Here is a 20332-nt window from a genome sequence, read left to right as displayed (position 1 = left end):
TTAATGAGAAGGTTTGTTTGTGGTGATTGAGGCCTGATTTTTTTTATTGGACTTTGGCTCATAAATGAGATTAGAACTTGGATAAGTTTTATTCAGAAAACTGTGATGATTGCTAAGCGTTTTTTCTCTTTGATCATTTCTCTGGAACAATTACGGGGAATTTCAAAATGCTAGAATTCACAAGTCTTTGTGAATTACAGAAGAGCCTGGATAGTGTTCTGTCCTAGCATGGTTCCTGCAGATGTTTCTGGTTTTCCTCTCGTTTATGCACGCAGTTTCCACTGAAGTAGTATTTTACCTGTACAGATATGGATAACATTACTTTCACATTTGCTATTAAGGTTATCTGACTATAACTGTGCAGTGATCAGAAGGACTTGGCTGAAAAAAAGAAGCATTCGAGATATATTTTTTAAAGCTGGTGTTAAATGTTTTATAGTGTTTCATATGAAGCAGTCCCTGATGATACAGTACTTGACATATCTGTTGAATATCTAAATACACTACACATGTTCTTAGTCTTATCTTTGATGTATAAAAAGAAGGATAACCCTGTGCTTTTCTGGGTTTCTTTACACTGCTGCCATGTTGTGGTTTTCAGACATTGTACGTGGGCTAAAACCTCCAATTATGCAGCAGGCACAGTGTTCCATCTGAAAAGCATAAGCAGCTTCATATGGGCATGTACACACACTGTCTCTCCCTCACACACGCACACACACACACACACACGCACACATACACACACACACACACACACACACACACGGAATCTACACATACTCTTTCCATGCTTGAGGCTCAGAGCTCTGATCTTTCCAAAGGTTTCCTCCTGTGGCCCGTGTGCCAGACTGTCTGGAGAGCTGTAGAGGGGCTGGCCTTGCCTCGCCTGCTGGATGAAAAACCCAATAACATTTGCTTTCAGTGGCACAGTAACCAGCCTCTCCTCTCCTCCTCCCCTCCTGCCTCCATCTCCCGACTCCCCTCCTGCTTCTCTCAAGAAGGATTACCGGCAGAAACTGGACGTTTGATCCTGCCTTGCTCTCCACCGCTGCTATATCCATCTGACAAGTCTCTTTGTATCTCTTTCTCTTCCACACTTCTCTATATTTTTCGCTTTGACTGTCTTTTAGAGAAAGAAAAATAAAGATAAGAGTTAAGCCTTTTTTGCTCTCTGCTATTTGATCTCTCAGATTTAGCACTAGTCTACCTGCGAGCAGGCAGGACAGCTGGGTCACACATATGAGAGAAGTTAATTCAATTTCATCAGGAACAGTGCGGAGAAGATCACAGAGACAGGTGTGGGTAATTTATGACCGTTTCCTCGGATAATGTAGAAGGAGTGATGTAAATGGATAATTAACTGTCACAAAGATGAGAGGTTTTCAAAGCCAGTACTCCCTGTGTGTCTTTGTATAAAGCTCATAAACAAAAACATACACACCACCCTCCCATGTCTCCTCCGCTTAAGCTTTTTCTGTTTTTCCTTCTGTTCTGACAATGCTTTTATCTCAACAGTGATTAATTGCAAGGGACAGTGCCAACAAGCTTTCCAATGTAATTTGCAGGAGAAGTATAAACAGGAAGTACGCTCCCAATACATAATGTTGTTGATTGCGGCTGCACTGGGTGACATGGGCCCAAAAAAAAAAAAAAAAAAAAAAATGTTGTGACAGTGTGATGCGATGTGACAGAGGACGGTTCTTACTGACCTTAAGCTGTCGCGCTAAAGTATAAACATGGTTACTTCATTTTCGATAGGCTGTTGATGTGTTTGAGTCAAGAGAAGCCACCCGAAGAAAAAAAAAATAAAAATACAACAACAGCAACACGCAAATAGCTCTGGAAGGACCAGCTAACTGTGACTCATTTCTGCTGGCACAGGTCACATCACTTTTTAGCGCACTCAGCTGCTGCCCTGTCAAAATAACCAGCTCACTGATACCGTTAATTGGTCTTGTGGATTTCAAAACACAAGGCTATACATTCATTATAGACATGTGTATTCAGTGTGGGATATAATGGATTTATAAAAGAGAAGTATAGAAACAGGTTTAAGTTGGAGAACAAAACTTTTTTAAGTTCCTTACTTGAAAAATGTTTCATAATGCATAATGCAAATAACATTGTCATCATCAGAATAAAGAAAATAGACTCAAATAGGCATTTTGATTGATATCACAAACTACCTGAACAAAGAATAAGTAGCCATTTCATTACAAATCTGGCCGAACATTTAATACCAACTTCTCAATACTTAACAGTTTTCAAGTCTCCATGTGTGAGACACATTCCAGCCATGAGTCATAATCATAACCCATGAATCAAAGTTTTTGTTGCCAGTTTAACTCACAATTAGGTTTCAGTGAGTTATAGAGTGTAAAAGTATCGTTGCCAGCTGGTGGCTGCTTTGTGTGAGATGTTTTGTTACTTGATTTCAGTTGACTATTTTAAATAGAATGTTTTGCTTGGTCATTGTATAAAAAATATCAGTGTACACTGGCTGCAGTCGAGCCACCGGAGAGTTTGTTGGCGTTGTGTACAAATCTGCAGCTGTGAGTGATATTTAAGTGTTCTGTGCAAATAGCATATTATCAGTATGTGCAGAGCGTGCAAACATGAGTTGTTGACTATTCCTGGTGTGATGGTCGTTCAGGCAGCTTCACATGAAATCAAACTGCACAGTGCGTTTGCAAGTGAATTGCTGTGGTTTCATATTTCATTCACTCTGGCTGAGAGCCCACTGGAAAGCTCTCCACTGTCCAGTGCACCACTGAATGGATGCAGACTGTATCTCACAGTATCCATCCATCCAGTCACTTAATCTGTAAATTGGCCGATTGCTGTATTGTGTATCACAGCAAAGCTGTGCGATGATTGAATGATTGTTTATCCAAGCTGTGGGTACGATGATTAAAGCAGGCCCAGACCCACTTGGGTAATTAACAGGCTATTCTCCATGTTAATAGCATTAGTCACCTTGGAGATAATCACAGCCATCAAGAGCACAGAGCTGCATCCCCTCTGTGTACCTGATGGCCTCCTTAAACAAAGGACTGACAGACGTTCAGCGTTTTGGCCTTTTACTGTGTTGATTTCAGAGATTTCTTCCATACTTCTGTGAATATACAGCGGTGGAAGACATAATCAGATCCTACTGGTAGCAGCATTAGGGCTGCAGCTAAAGATCATTTAATTTTGAGTTAATCTGTGGATTCATTGTTCATTTGGTATTTACAATGTCCGAAAAAAAAAAAGAAAAAAAAGAAAAAGGATGTCACAATTTTCCCAAAACCAGCCTAACATCTTAAAATGTGTCTGGAAACTCAGTTAATTATAGCAGAAAGACGAAGAAAAGCAGGAACTGCTCACACTTGAGAAACTGCAACCAGAGAATTTGGGGCAACAATCACAACAACAGATTTTCTGTTAATCGACTAATCTATTAATTGTTTCAGTTCTGGTAACAGTACAACATCATGTAAGTGCTACAGTGATCCTGAGTACAGTGAAATATATGGAAGCATTAACAGCAAAATGTATCAGAAGTAGAAGTGCTTATTACAGAGGACGCCTCTTTCAGCATGTCAAATTATTGATCTTAGCTGCTGTATATTCACTGTTGTATTGTTTAATCTATACCAACTGATTATATTTCATGGGCTTATCATATGTTTTGTGAGAGACTGTTATGTACTATGTACATCAAACAGTTACTGTACATATAAACACACATGCAGGTTCTGATGTGTAGCCAAAAAATTCATGAAAACCATTATATTCACAATGTCCTTTTCACAAGTAAGTCTCAAAGTACTTGAGAAAAGACAGGAAAAAAGTGACCAAAAAAAGTCAAAGTGATCAATATGTGTTGCAGATTTTTATCGATTACTATTATTTTAGAGGTTTTGCTGTATTTTCAAGGCTTGTCATAAAAACACAGGATTCATCTGCATCTGAGTTTTGTTTCCAGTGTATCCAATGTAAACATCATCTGGTTTGGAGCTTCACGGCTATCGGTCTTTTTGATTAAGCCGTGTCAGATGAATTTTAAGTGTTAAGTGAGTGGTAATGTCATTGTTGCTCTGCTGTGTCAAAACATGTAAGTCTATACAGATTTCACTTCACTTGTTAGTTCTTCGGCCATGTGCACATAAGCCTCGAGCTAACGCAGCTCTGCCAGAGATCGTTTAAAACTGTGAGACTCGATGGGCTGCGAATGTGGCCGTGCTCGGTACAGTTAGGATCTTTTATCTAAGTAATGTTTAACTTATGCGTGTGATGCCAGCATTTGTTTTGTGCAGAAAGAAGTGAAAGGCGACTTACCTAACGGGGGGATCTAAATCACCACAGTGAGCCTTAAGTTGTGAAGGAAACTCGCTGGGGAAGAAGATAGATGCAGTCTTCTTCTCCCTAGCCTGATGTCATAAATTACGTGGCCATTGATCCATGGGTGTCTGGGATTCTCGACAGACCTCCTTCTCACATTAATCAAGCCTGGAGTCTGCAGTTTAGCCTGAGTGGAAACGCCTCAAACACACTCTCCCTTCTTGAGTCTCTGCAGCAGCATGGCCTGTTGCTTAGATACAGCATAGATTCATATGTACATGAAGACTGGATAGAAACTGGAGGACTGCATTATGCAACAATATGTTTTAGCATCTTAGCCTATGGTAGACCTGGAGGGTAGAAGGGTTTAAACAACATTTGCCATAAGAAAAAAAAAAATACTTCTATAGCATTCTCTCTGTCTTCAGGCTGGTTCTTTGAGACTTCCTGAGCAACAACTTAGGAATGAAACACAGGACAGCCAACAGGGCATCCAGGCGGATGATGATTTTATTTATTATAGTCAGTTGTGCAAACCAGCTGCCTCCCTTTGACAGTGAAAATGGAGATAGAGCCGGTCATGCAAAGGTGAATCCTCTCTTGCACAAAACAAAAGCACCAAAAAACAAAAGCAGAAATCTTCTGCTTGTAGTTTTTACCACTTCAGAGTAAAGAGGCTTTATGAATTATTACTGGTCCACAGAGAAAGGAGGGAACAAACAGTAAAGGTCAGAGGAAATGGAAAAAATCAGGTCGGGTAGAATTAAGATGATAATAATGAAGGCTTTTTGTTTGCTTTTGTCTTAAATTCGCAGTTGATCTCTAATTCACCTTGGCATCAGAAAGCTCACTCTTCTCTTTTCCTCCACAGTAAGTTTCACATGATTAATTTGGTTGTCAGCTGTTAATGTAAGGCATCCATGCTGATTGTGTTATAATCCAGACGGACCTTGTTTTGGTTCAATAAATTAGATCTATAATGAATTTCATTTTCTTCTTTTGACATTTATCTAACTGGACTTAATGGACTCCAGGGTGGGACTAGGTGTTGAACCTCAGTACTTGACTACCGTCCAAAGTATCTGTAGCATCGTGTATGTAAGATGTATACACCAAACTAAGACTTTGAAAATAGGAACGTTCTTGTATCAGTTTGAAAACTCTGGAGACCCAAATCTTTTTTTTTTTTTTTCTTTTTTAGAGTGTTCGGATCAAAGTGTGAGTTGCAAATGAATGCATGAACAATTTAATATCATAATCATACTATTGTTTAATATTGCTATATTAACTAAATTATCTTGTAAAATTTTTCCTTCCACACTTTGCTAACATGCTGATGTTCAGCGGGCTTAATGTTTGCCATATTCTACACAGTCTCAGTCTAGCATGTTAGCATCCTAACATTTACTCATTAGTATTGGACTACTGAAATTTTGACCTGATGATGGCATTAGATGAGCAGTCAGGGCATGAATGTGTGTACAGAAATTTCATGGCAATCCTGACACACACTGCTCTCCATAGAGCCAAACAGCATTAGTGTCACAACAAAAACCAATTAAATAATATATAAAAATATGAATTAAATATAAAAATGATATAAATGAAATAATATATAAGAGACAACTCATAATACCTAGCACTACTGTACTGGCTGGCATTTTAAAGCATCCCCACAAGTCAAAATAAAAAACTTGCCCCTTCTCCCCTTTCTCTCCATTATCCATGAGAGCAGATTCTTTGTTCTTAGCTGTGGTTGTTTCCGCTTCAGTAGAGAGAGAGGAAAGAGCAGTACCTTGAAGACATATCACTTCTCTTTCTTTTCACCATTCTCGTTCACTCTCTCCCACACAAAAGCTTTTCTTTCCCAGGAAGGGGGTCTCCTTTTTAGTTAGCGTCAGGTTCACTGCTTCTCTATTCTCACGAATGACCTAATATGTGTCCGTGTTCCGAGCATGTTACTGTACTTGGGCTAATGCTTTCGTCCTCCTGCTGCGTGCTTCTTATCTTGGGCTTGCTCCACATGCAATTAAGAGTGTGTTTTTATGAGTAGCCAGTGTAAAGGTGAAGGTGGACTTGATTTAATTATGTAGTCATGCTCTACAATCATGGTGACTTTCTCCCTCCAGAGTCTGCGCTCTAAGCTGAATGATCTTCTTTTGTAATGGAGATTAACCTCACTAAAAACTGTACTTAGCCTATTTAACTTCCACATTTTAACACGAGCCACGCGGGCCTCACTAACGAAGCAGTTCTGCCTCGTCTGCTGAGGGTTGTATGAGATTTAAAACTGTGGTCAATCCGTGCCTGCTTACAGGCTTTTAGGGGTAATAGGATAAGATTAACACATTTGCATACTATTTCAATGCATTATTCATGCGGCGTCCTCGTCTCTAATTTGCAGGAGCAGGGCCTTTCTCCTTTGCTGACTTTAACATCTGGGTGACCTGGAAGTGGGGCGTAGGAGCCCCAGCACTCATTAATCCCCTATCGGTGTCACCCGGCACATGCCACCTGAACATTTACCAACCTGGTACAAAGCGGTGTGCATGTGGAAAATAGAAATGTTTCCATTCTTCAAGTTAAGCTATAAACTCCTGGTTACATTCAACACAACAAATAATTCTACATTGTTAGCAGTGTTTTCCTTTTCTAACCCTCGCCAGTTTGCAGCCTTGGAAACTCAGAGGAACCATTTACTGTTTTCAGTTATTCATCAAAGCAAATATTGATTGAAATAAGGGAATTCAAAGATCACAGACAAGGAAGTCAGTGATCTTTGAAAAAATATCTGGATGGATTTATGTTGCATGTTTGAAATGGAAAAAAGATATAACTTGGCAGACTGAGAGGAATGAGTCTTTCATCCACCCACTTTGTTATTGGTTACACCTTTTAGTGACTCGTGGGACCCAAAGCTCAAGATTATAAGTTGACTCATGTTCAATATCCACATTGTGTGTAGTAACACTCAACAAAGGCAACCAGCAACATTTTATTGATGTGATTTGCTGTTATTTCATGTTAATAATCCCCTGGTTAAGAGCTGACAATGTAATATACATCGATGCCATACTGGGTTAACTTAAGCCAGTATCAGTGGGCTGTTTTAATGTGACGTTACCCCTGGATTCCCCTGGATTCCCCTGGATACGGATCTATGACTGTGCATCTGCGATGCGGTTTTGTTCTGGCCATTCGTACGGTTTCACACCGATCGAAAGCATTTCAGAAGCAGAGCGTGTTGTCTGCCTGATTTTATGACCTGCCGATTTCTTCATTTTTCCTGGATTGCTTCTACCAGGGGTAAGTATGCTACAGAATTATGATTTCTTTTTTTGTCTGTTTTAAATTGTTTATTGTTATTTTCTTTTTTGCTGTGCTGTAGCCTACAGATAAAGTTAATATGTCCAGTTAAGAATGACATAGATCAGACATTTGTGGCTGTGTTTTAGTTGTTAAAAATACATAAATCCTCATAATAATGTTGCATCTATATTTCATATCCAGTGCCTGTTAGCAAGATGAGAACACTTACATTTCTTCTCCTACTTGAATGACTACAGGAGAGGAGTGTAGGGGGAGAAGGAGCTGGTATCAGGTGCATCCCCTCAACCAGAAAAGGAGACAACAAGTGGATTTTTATCACCATGCGGCAGAGCTGAGGCTGGACAGCCAACACCATCATCAATATTTTCCAATGAGTGCAGAGCAAATGGATGATTTTCTGTCCCTCATTGGCCGTGCACTGATCAGACACTCAACAAATTACAGGCAGAGACTGGATGTTGGACTGAGGTATGCCACAGATTTCACAGACCACCACCTTAAAAAACATTTTCATATACAAAATTCTCAAGCAAAGAATGCAAACATCGGTGAACAACAAATATAAATAAGTGTTCAGCTTTCTAAAATCTCTATGGAAATATTACAACATGTAATTATAAGATATTTATGTGTTTTTACTAGATAGTCAAAGTCAACAAGAGCCACTTTCAAAACAAAATCACCCCATCACATTTTTAAAACCAGTAACTATTTATAGCCTAGCACGTTTAGCTCTGTACCACAGGTCTGTGTAGTAAAAAATGTTCATCTCCTCATAGTGGGTCACTGCTGGAGGACAGCATTTGAGTGTATGGCCCTGTTGGTCATGCAGTGTTATGTGGGGGATGGGGAATTGGCTGAAAGCCTACTGGCCTGGAGGTGTGACTGGTGTGTTCTGTGATTTCCTAAGTCGGGGGAGTGGGGGAGACATTGTAGTGTATGTGGTGGTGGGTGAATGGATGAATGGGTGAATGGGCTGCCAACCAGCTGTATATTGTGGGGGGGGCACAATAGTTTGGTGGCGTTGAGCTGTGCCTTTTTTCAAGGTTATGTAAAATGTTCAAATGCTTATTTTGGTTTGTTGCCTCAAGTCCTTGTCCTGTCTGTGTAACACTGTTCATCATCTGCCGTCAGGGAATTGGCTCTTGAATTACAGACATCAGCTGTAGTGCCTGTATGTGGTCTGTGCCCTCCTACTTGTGCCCTATGTAGAACATAGGTCCCACTGCTGGTCTGAACATCTGCTCCCTGGAGCAAAGGAACTTAGAGGACCTAGAGGGAAGTGATGGGCCCAGAGATCCACATGTGGTCCTCTGTATTTGTTCTAAAATACCGGGGGTGCTGCAACTGGTTCCTCCAGATCTCCATGTTGCTTTTTGAAGTATGTGAAAATAATAAAAAAAAACAGCAAAAACAAAATGGAAAGAGTAGAACTACTTTGAGACTGATGAATCAAAGAATTTCACTTGTAACTTATCTTTGCTTGTTTCTTCCCTCACAGGTACTTGGTCTCTGGAGACTCACTGCTTAGCCTAGCACTCAGCTATTGCCTAGGGCACCCAACTGTAATCAGCTCTGTCCATATGGTGTGTGCAGCCATTGAGAAAGTGATGATGGAGAGGTTCCTATTGAGGCCAACGCAATACACTTGGAAGAAGGTGGCACAAGGCTTCTGGGTAAAAATGGTATTTCCCAAATTTCATTGGAACAACAGACGGAAAACATGTAACCATACAAGCACCATCAGTGTCTGGAAATCCGTCAGTACTTCAACTACAAGAAGACTTTCTCCACAGGGCTTTTGGTGCGTGTGGAGGCCTTCTCTGACCTACCTGAAGACACTGTGTCTTGGCAGGATAACATGACCTTAAAGGTTATTGCTGACGCAAAGAAATTGTACATATTAACTTGTAAATCTCCCTCTTTTGTTTGGTCTCTGAATTGTTGGTATCATGCTAGGAAATTATTGTTATTGTAAGAAATTATGTCTCCTTTTCAAAAATAAAATTTAAGAAAAAACTGTTTTGTCTGTGAACTTAGATCTGCCAAGTCTTCTTGTCCGCGCCCTCACAACATTTACAAGTGCGGTTGTAAAATTATCACCCAAACTTTATCCATGGTAAAAGAGGTCATCCCATTTTTATAGAGCCATTTATCAGCAATTCACATTTGTATAAAGAAAAGCTAGAAAAGTCTGGAAGTGCAAGTATTGTAAAACAGCATATGTAACAAATGGTTAGCAATAGGCTCATGTTAGACTTAAGAAGGTAGTATAAACTACCTACCTGAAAAGTAATAATTACAAAATGTACTCTTTGCTTGTGCTTAACTGCATAACTGCACAAGTCACCTTCATGAAGTTGGGCAAAATGACATATTTATATGGTAGCTAGTTACTAGGTTAGGTTATTCCTTATTAAAAAACGATCAGTTGACTTCTGGCCTGGTGGCGTGACGCTCACGTAGTGATATGATATATGTCTGCACAGGGTGTTTTATTTTGAAAACTGACTGGATGCCCTGACTTGGCATTTGTGGGAAAAAAAAGACTATGTGCTCATTAATAAAGCCCAGAATTTATGGGATCCATCAACACCAAAACCTGGCATTTGTGTGTGTGTATGTGCAATTTTGTGTAGCAATGTGTGCGTATAGACAACTGGAAACCTCTCAGCCAGTCTTTTCTTGCCTTCATATGAGCTCCTTGTTGGTGCTCTCTCACCTGCTGAGAGCTCCTTCCTGTTGTTGCTGAAGGTGTGGAATGAATCACTGCCCTAGACACAACATGAGGGGATATTGTGTGCTTGTCTGTGTGTGCGTGTGTGTGTGTGTGTGAATACGTGGCTGCATCTTAGTTCCCAGACAGGCATCAGTCTCTTTCATTGACTCCAGTTGTCTGACTTGTTGTCTGAGTATCTGATCATCTCTCTGACTCACCTCAGTCTGCTGGTTATAAACCCCCCTCTCTTCTCTCTTCTCTCTCCTCTCTTCTCTCTCTCTCCTCGGCTTGATTTCATTCCCCAGTGATCTTTTTTTTTTTTTTTTTTATTGATTCCTTGAAAGCATCCGGAAGCTTTTTGTTTTCCTTTGCCCCAAATTGACCTAGTTAAGTAATTTGAAAATAGAACTGTTTGGGGAGGAGGAAGACAGGTGGATGGACTTCTTTTTTTTTTTTTTTTAAAGTTAAGCATGTTTTCTTTATCAGGAACGTTCACCTACAGTTGACTGCTCTTCACTTATTTTATCTGCTGGAGATGAACGGTGCCTTCCTTATTTTGGTTCTGAGTATGAAACTATTTGACCAGTGATTTGACTCATGAACTGACAGGCATATTGTTTTAGACTCATTCAGCAGAAAACTCGCTAATGTGAGGGTGACTTCTGGTTTCACCTGTGAAAGAGAGAACAAAAATTGTCTGAAACAATGATGCTCTTTTCTTTTTGTTATGGTTTAATAAATGTTAGCAAATTAAAACTAACATTGTATTTCCCAAGGTAATATAAAGTATTATCACTACTGTGGGAAATAAGATGAGCTAGAGTCAAATGCACAAGACTGAATCTGCAACCTTGTCCACTGTCTTAGTACTTGCGCCATGTGTCTGAACTCGCTCAGTTGTTTTGTTTGACCAGCTTTCTGCATTTATGTTTACCCCGTGGTAGCAGGGTGAGATGTAGCAGGAGCACATCAGGAATCTTTGTTGCAGCTTGTTCTCTGTTGTGTACAAGTCACACGAACTGTTGCCGTTTTTCATTTCCATCACAGCTGTGAATCGATAATAGGTTATTGATCCAGGAAACATGTTCTGATCAGATCAGTTCTTGTGCCATTGTAACTGCTTCCTCTGGTTTCTCATCCTTTCACACAGATTCCTCCTCTTTTGCTGCCACCCCCCCCCGGGTTGTGTTCTCTCCCGGCTTTCCTCTCCTCAGCCCCCGTCTTCTTCGACACCAAAGAGCTGCGGTTTTGGGAAAACAACCCACCTTCCTCCTCCTCCTCCTCCTCCTCCCATGTTCTTCCTGCATCCCATCTCTTTAATTTGCTGGATTTTTTTTTAGGTTTTAGGAGGAAGCTCTAATTTGTATCTCCTCAGATACAAGCATCTAGGAGTGTGTGCAGATAAGGGCCACCCTCCCAGAGGAATAATACATTATTCCTCTGTGTGATGTAGCGTAGTGATATAGTGGAAGGGCTTGTCAGAGATGTGACGGGTCTTTGTTACCTGGCTCTTTCCTCTTTGCTGCTCCTCTCCCGTCTGTTTCCTTCCCCCCTCTGCACTCTCTCCTCTTCCCAGCCTTCCTGACATCAACTCCACCTCTTTAAAGAATTGTTTGCTCTTCACTGAGAAGTCAAAATCAGAGCTGTCGCTCCAGTGGAGCATACAAGCCACCTTGTAAAAAGCCTACTGCTATACTACAGCTGAGACCACCTACAGGCGATCTTTCTCCATCCATTTCTCTTTACCTTCCCCATACGTCTCGCTCTATTTCTCACTCTCTCTCTCTGACCTTCTCTTTTTCTCTCTCCACCCTAAAGGGATGTGTTTTAATTTGTAAAATAGTCGGATTTATTATTCATATTTACACTGTAGGTTGGCGCTGATGATTACTGCACTTGCTTTCGGGACTGAAAGCCTTGAGAAGCACAGGTTTTAGAAGCCAGGCAGAGTATCAAGTGAGTCATGAGTGGTGGGTTGACACAGTGGTCGCTTCAAATGGCAAACACCTGAAGCAAGTGGTAAACACAGTTGCTTGAATGCTCACAAATGCAGCATGTTTGTGTCCTTTTTTTTTGTGGTCTAGGTGGGAAGATGTCTTTTTAATAAAACACCGTGCCTGCAGTTTCCCCCCAATTCAGCAATTTTTTGGTCATGTGACGCAGTAAAAAAAACAAAAACAAACACATTTTGCACACAGGTACACAAAAAAAGACCTAACGATGTAACTGCTAAAAGGGAACAAACACCTGCACACTGTCTTCACTTGCAATCAATTTTTATTGCAGTGTTTTAGTCGTAAAACCATATGTGGGAGCTAGTTTCTTTTTGTTGCTTGAAACACGGCACTCCCAGGGATCTGGAGTAATGAAATAGTCTAAAGCTGCAATGCAGTAATGATCCAATCTGCTGTCCTGAAAATTAGAAGTTTAATCTCTTGCAGTTGCTGAGAAAAACAGGTTGATATTAGTTAGTTTTTTTTTTTAGGTAGGGCTGAAACTTATATATCGTTTATATATTATTGTTTGATTAACTGTTTAGTCTATTAAATGAGACTCAAATAACAATGGCATGGAAAGGAAATGTTGCCAGTTCACCAGTAACAAGCCAAAGTTTTTCATTTCCACTTATCAAAGTACTTGAAACAGTTGTTAATTAAAGCCTTTTTTTATGCATTTTCTATAGGGGACTAACTATTTAATGGCCTAATTAGAAATTAAACATGCTTTTATGGTTTAAGTATATAAGTGCATACACGAAAATTCTTTTAACCTTTAAATTCTTTCGGCACTGAAGTCAATTTAGCACAGTTTTTGTGTATCTTGAGATTGTGTAAGATGCTCTCGCAACACTGAAAAATGGAGGAATATCTGTGCTTAGCCTTGAATGTGTTGCCGACCACAGTGAGGTAATTTCAGATGGATTGTGCTGAGGGCAGCCTCAGCCTAAGGAGATGACCATGGTTGGTTTATTCCCAGGTGCACTCATACTTCCCACTCCACAAGAAATGGTGTTTTGTTTTTTCTTTTTTTTTCATCAAGATCATAGCAATTCTCTCTACCACTACCCCGGCTCTCTCTTATCGCCAAACATATATTAGAATGTCAGACACATCTTCCCCTTCCTGATACATATCTGTTACCTTTTCATATCTGGGCTGGGAAAATAAGCTTTTTTTTTTTTCTTTTTTTTTTAAACCACTCTGCACGTGAGGATCTGCAGACAGGATAACCTTCGCAGCTGAACTGCAAATGTCACATCGGCTAGCTAACCAACCACATTTCTTTTCACTGGCCAGTGCGTCTCTCTAATGGGGTTTACACCCATGACACTGGGACTGAGCAGATGTGCACGCATGAATGAGAATGAGTCAGCAAGGCTCTCAGGTGTGGCCTGGAGGGGCCAAATGAAAATACCACAAAATACCAGATCATACCATATCAGATGACACTGTTTTTTGTTTTTTTTTTAATCTGAAAAATTACCGGAGTGGTAACAGTGAGTTGATTTTTTTTTTTTTGCAGTCCTCATGCAAAGCGCGAAAGCTAATTAGTACAGAAAGCTGATGCAGATGATGTCTCACATGCTCGATTGTAGCAACAGGAAACACTGTGGCTCATCAAACTGCAGGAAGGTTTAAATGAGAACATTGTGCACTTTTCAATGCCGGGGGAGCGGGGATGCTCTGCAGTGTATCACTGTACCTGGTGCTGTCGTTGCTGCCTCGAAAGGCGTGCTGATGTTTTAAGCCAATAAGAAGTGCGACTTGCAAGGATGCTGGTTGTTTTACTGCTTTTATGCAACAGACATTACAAGGATGAAGCGTGTTGTCAAAGCTTTCAGGAGAATAGGCAATCAAGCATTTTGTTCCACATTGGCTCTCTCGCTCAGATCTCTTTTGTGTGTACATTCTGCTTCCATGGCCATCAGTTCATATCGCTCACGCTCACAGAAATGAAAGGGCATATCTGAAAAGCATCTGGATTTGCATGCTAGGTGATGTGTTCTTCACACACAGAAAGATGGGAGATGGGAGGCAGTTATGCTTAGCATTAATATTTCAGTACTCCTGTGCTGTTATTAGTCTGTTCCCCATCCCCGAAGGTTTATCTTGTGTGATGGCATATTTTAAGGGACTGGCACCATCAATATTCGTGAACAGAGTATTTTTTATGTAGTTTATTATGAGTATTTTTGGCTGCTGCAGGGTCTCTGTTATATGAACCATCCCCCTTATATGGGCTACCCGTCTCAAGTTCAGATATGTTTTATCTGCGTGACTGGTGGGTAGTAGCCATTGTAGAAAAAGCAGATATCAGTGTGCAATAAGCTAATATCAGCTGATATAATGGCCTAGTCTGTTTGTCTCCCCCAGATGAGGTGAAAACACCTTGGATAAGATATTTGTTTTAAGTTTTCTGGATGGCAAATACATTTGTCACACAGGCTAATTAACCATGCTGAAAATTTAACATTAAGAAAGAAGTGCTACACACTTCTATGATTCCATGAGTTGTAAACCCCTCTTATCTGGTGCTGAGAAGAGGTTAAAACAGACACTAAAGAAGCGTCTTTAATTATTGCTTGACAGCCTCTCTCTTCTGTGTCGTCTGATCTGTATCTCTAACAAAACCCCCCAAAGTGATCTGCTCTCATTCCCTTTCCTGAATAACTGACTTCAGATAAAAACCAATTTTAATGATGTAAAAGCCTTTATTGAGTGCTAAAGCATCAGTGTTTTACTTAAAGACGTTTTCATGGTCGTTCTTTGTCAGATTTGCGAACTGTGACCTTTTCGGTGTGAGGACATTGTCTCGATCCAGAAGGCCACCTTTACCCCCGGGGCAGGTCTTTGCTGTTGGGCTCGTCTGAGGACACTTTGTCTGCACTCTGATGTCGGGAGACAGGCTCCTCTGTGGCTCTCCTTATCTGGATCAGAGAGGCAGCCCATCAGCCTCAGGAGCAGCAATCAGCCTGCTCACCTTCTGGGGCTGAATAATCACTCATATACCAGGAAGGGATGATATAGAGAGCCTGGCAATCATCAAGCAGGAAATTAAATGTTTACAAAAATACTGTTGCATTGATAGGGAATATTAACAAAACTGGCGGAGCATGTTTCTAAGAGTAATCAGTTTTCTGTTGTTACTACAGTGTGAATGAATTCAAGCTGTTAGCTCTCCACCACTGCTGGAACTATGTATGCAAAAGTCAGTTTGAACGTGAATTAAATTTGTTTCATTTCCGATCTGTCTGTCTTTTGTAGTTCCTGTGCCTGAAGAACATCCGGACGTTTCTCAAAGTGTGCCACGACAAGTTTGGCCTGCGCAACAGCGAGCTGTTTGACCCCTTCGACCTCTTCGACGTCAGGGACTTCGGCAAGGTGAGTTAAACATCAGACACAGAGATGGATGCTTGATTTTTTAGGCTCCAAAATACTCTGCACTTGAACTGACACTGTGGTCAGCTAAAAAAAAAAATGGTGCTGCCCATAGGCGACATTCTAACTACAGCGGGTGCTTGGAGACATGATGATGCTGCTTGTGTCTCTGGTAATATCATTTAGGAGAGATGAGATGAGATGTCCTTCTTTTGTCAAATGAAAAGCTAAGATGTGGCGTGTGGTATTTTTACAATTAGATCTTGTTACACAGGCTGCCCTGCTGTAGTTTTCTGATTTTTGTTTTGGAACTGAAATGTATTGCTTGTTGGGAATGTATGCTTTTACTCATGTTGTGTGTGCTGTGAAATTGTTTGTGCATCCACATTATAGCACGACTTGCTCATGTGATTTGCTTGGGTTTAAAGGTTCTTCAAAGTCCAATCTGTCAGTTTCTGTCTGCTCAGATGAGCATGTGGTGTAACACTTTAGGGTCAGCAATCTCATCTCATGTCACTGAGTGACTCGAGTTAAACTCAACTCCGCTTTGTAACAGTCTGCTGTGAAGATACAGTGTGAATGTGTGTGTGTGTTGGCTCAGCATTAAAGATGGCTGACTCACTCGCACATGGTTGCGGCTTTATGGGGAGTTTTTAATGGATATTCAAGTGAATTTTTGTATTTATTGAATGGGTGGGCATGAGGCCACTGTCTCTGGGGAATTTTTACAACTTCATCCAGTGGGTTAAAGACATGGAATCTGTGAGGGCGATGTCCAAACCTTCCACTGGGGAAACTGCACCTTAGAGTTGTGGCTGTGTTGGAACTCATTTAACAGGAAAGAGGAGAGAGTAGTGCCTCTTCTCTTTTGCACTGAATGGACACCCTTTGTAGATAGTCTGGGCATGTCTCCCACCAGTTGGAAATAGACACAGAGTGCCCAGAAAACTCAGGAGGGATTATGTATCCCACCTCGGGATCCCCCAGGAGTTGCTGGAGGGTTGTGGTTAGGGAGCAGCAACATCTGGGTACTTTGCTCAGCCTGCTGCCTCTGAGACCCGAGACCTGGATAACTGGTGGAAAATGGATGGATGGAGGGATGGATGGATGGAAAGATATTGCAGGTCTTTGGTTTAACTCAAGGTTGGTAGTTTTACATGTCAGATATATAATTAAAACAGGTAGTGCACAGTATATGAAAACAACATTATGACATTCATGGCATTTCAGCATCATTACTGAATTGCTGCAAAACACAGGAAAAGAGGTGACTGGGTTATGGCACCTTTTCTTTTCACGTGACTGAAAGTTCCTGGAAAAGGAGCCGTTTGATAGAGGAGGGGGGAAGGGAGCGGCTGGTAATCTATGATCGGCATACCCTGTTGGCCTCAGCTTCTGAAAATGAATTGTTTCCCTCCACTTTCTAATCCCTCTGACTGCAGCGTGGTGTGTATTTGTGTGTGGCTGCAGACACAGGGGCGGGGGGGGGGGGTGGGGCAGGGTGGTTAGCTTCTTTCTAGGCAAGTAGGCTATTAAAACAAGCAGCTGGGTTAGTATGATGTCATTGAATTGATGATGACAGCTGATGCCATTGTGTCAGGACTGGTGCGGTGGGAATGTTAATACTGTACCTTTTCAGTATTATTTGTGCTCCAGCACTGAGGATTACTCTGCGGAGGTGAGATGTGAATAAACTGCATAACATCTCGCAGTGATCGATTACAAAGAGGACGTGTTTGCAGAAAGTCGCCTGCTCATTTATCTAACACAACCAATCTAATTCAACGTGTCCGCTCTCCCCACTTTGGGCTGAGGAGAAGGGCCGAGGAAAGACGGAGAAAGAAAAGATGAGAGAGAAGAAAAAAGAGACAAGGGTTCATTTGGCAGTTTGTAGATAAACCACAAGACGATGTCTGAGAGTCAATGAGCTCGCAGTGAACGGTATTAAAATCCAACAGCAGTCAGAATCAATCACATAGGCCCTCCATATGTCAATTTGGAAATTGCTTTTGTATGGTCTCAGCGGTGGCGGGCTTGTCTCACCATTGATTTTCCATTAAGGCCAAACATCACATTATAATATATTGAATTAAGTAGATCCCTACTAATGTGACATACATTTAAATAGTGAGAAAGCCTCATAAACAAAAGATAATTCCTGCAGTTAGAGTCTCTTTAGCCTTTTTCTTTTGCAGCTCATTTCTTTATGTTCTCTTTCCTCTTTCTTGTTACCTTGACACACTTTTCTCTGTGTGCACATCTACAAGAATATATATATATTACAGCATGGTATGATTAATCTCTTTTTTCCTCTTAAGTGGTGGAGTCATATGCTACAGTCATACTGGATGCAGCTTGTGCAGCTCATCTCTCCAAAGACGCATTAGCGGACAGTTTTTGCTTGAGTGCATCCCAAATTGCTCACTCTTGCATTGTGATAGGAATACCAAATCTTCTGGGGACGGACAGTGTTATCACAGTGGTGTTCAAAACTATTTAAAAATGATGTAAAAAAAAAAAAGCAGTTACACATAAAGTTTACATGGTTTATCCAATTTGTTACCATTATCTTTAAAATGCCAGAAGTGAATTGAAACACTGGCTGTTACAAGCTTTTTCAGAATGAAGATATTTTGCTGTTATTGTAGAGTGAATATCTTTGGGTCTGCTGGTCACAGACAAAATGATCAGTTTTTTCAATGAGCGCTTGGAAATTTTAATGGGATTTTTTTTCTGGTATTTTAAAGCCCAAGTAATCCTCAGTGGTAGGGCTGGGAGATGCAGCCCAAAATATTATCACAGCAGTTCTTTTTCTGATATTGATCATTAGTTATTCATATTTACATTTAATACAATTGATGAGGAAGGAACCACCACCATGTGAAACCAGATCTTTCCGCCGGTCTAACTGGCATCATGTTTTCTCACAAAATTTGAAGTTGCACTCGCTGTGTTCCTGCTTCTGCTTGAGCTCTTATCTCATTGGGTAATCTCTGATATCTGACATCTTTGTTGGCACCGGTCGTCTGCAGATTTTGCAACGGATATTGCCCTGCTGTTTATCCAGCTTTAGAAATCACCAGTGTTGTGTGACTTCTCTTCAGTGCAATTTCATCGTCCCTTGCGGCCGTCTGACTCTGCTGACTCGTCTGATTGTGCAGAGGGTCGAATCAAAATGCAGAACAAATACACGATTATCGAAAATTACCCATCCGTTTGCTATCTGATCGCTATTGTGGGAATTTCTGGGGTAATATTTATCGAGGTTGGTCATCGCCCAGCCCAGTCCTTGTGTTAACAGTTTTGTTTCGTCAAAAAGACGAAGAACAGGAGAGGAAAGGAGGAGAATAAAAAGGAAAAGCAGAGGTTTGTTAGTGGACGAAAAGGGGTAATTCTCAGTGGAAATGGGGAAAGGAGGGAAAGAGTGAGGGTTGTGATAGCAGCCTCCTCTATAAACATTAATCAGCCCCTATCCACCTTTCATACCTCCACACTGGCTGCCAGGGGCCCCAGAGTTCATCTCCCCTGGCCTCTGATCGCCATCTCTCCTTCTAATGATGCCTTTTCCTGGGTCACAGGCAAATTGAGACTGGGGTGGCCAACAGGGCCCAACTCTGAAAAAAAAAAGTAATTGCCCCTTCAAAACCTCCCCCCTACCCTTTCCAGTGGGACTAGTACTGAAACAGATGGAGCACATATCCTGCTCGATGTCCTCTACTGATTTTTATTTTCATTACTTAACTCATTTCAGCCAGGAACACTCTTTGCCACACACTGCATGAGCTAGTTGCTCCCCTGTTGTGTTCTCTTTCCGCAGGGGGAGCAACTAGCTGCACTGTACGTCCTCACGCACATATCACCACACTTCTTCTTTGCGCCCTGACCCATCCCCCATCATTAGAAATTCATTATGACATCATTAAACCAATGAAATACAGCTTATTACAGTGGACCCCAGAGAACGCTTTTATTTAAACACCTCCCTCCATCCGAACCCAACCGCCTCGTTTCCTTTCTCCCAACCTATTTTAATTAGCCACCAAAGGAACATTGCTGTCATTTAAATGAACATGGCAATCAGTTTATTTGGCTGTTGCCATGATTAGCATAATTAGCCCCGCACCTGTTAACCATCTATCAACAGTTTGGTAATTTTCCGTCTGTGACTGGAGAGCGGTGGAAAGGAAGGGAAGCGTTCTGACAGATTTGCCGTCTTCATTAAAGGAAATAGCGTCATTTGTTTTGAAATGCAGACAGTGTCTCTCGCATCAGTTTCTGTCTCATCCAAACAGCCTTGGAGTCATGACTGACTTGACTTGTGAAGCGTCAGAGCCATTCAAGTGATGCTCATTGACTTATATAGTTGAGGTGAATTTTATTTTATTTTATTTATTTATTTATTTATTTTTTTTGTTTGTTTGTGCGCTGCATTTGAATGGAAATTGGCCCCTCAGTGTGAGCTCTTTGTTTATATGACACAGCTCCGGTTCAGGTTCAGGTGACTTCGGGGCAACTTTTCCCACAAACACACAGTGATGATTTGTATGTGTTTGTAAATCTTTCCACTTCACAGCTG

The 20332-nt window shown here is 41.1% G+C and overlaps 1 protein-coding gene across 7 annotated transcripts in view; it reads left to right on the top strand.

The window, feature by feature from the left end:
• Positions 1-20332, top strand: part of vav2 (vav 2 guanine nucleotide exchange factor) — a 192824-nt gene that overhangs the window by 36932 nt on the left and 135560 nt on the right. For all 7 annotated transcript variants that reach the window (XM_041058425.1, XM_041058423.1, XM_041058424.1 and 4 more), the window contains exon 2: positions 15643-15759. In XM_041058425.1, the coding sequence (XP_040914359.1) occupies positions 15643-15759 (117 nt within the window). The remainder of the gene's footprint in view (positions 1-15642; positions 15760-20332) is intronic.

The sequence above is a fragment of the Toxotes jaculatrix genome, chromosome 16 (assembly GCF_017976425.1).
Source record: "Toxotes jaculatrix isolate fToxJac2 chromosome 16, fToxJac2.pri, whole genome shotgun sequence".
NCBI lineage: Eukaryota > Metazoa > Chordata > Actinopteri > Toxotidae > Toxotes > Toxotes jaculatrix.
This window is presented reverse-complemented; position numbering and strand designations above follow the sequence as displayed.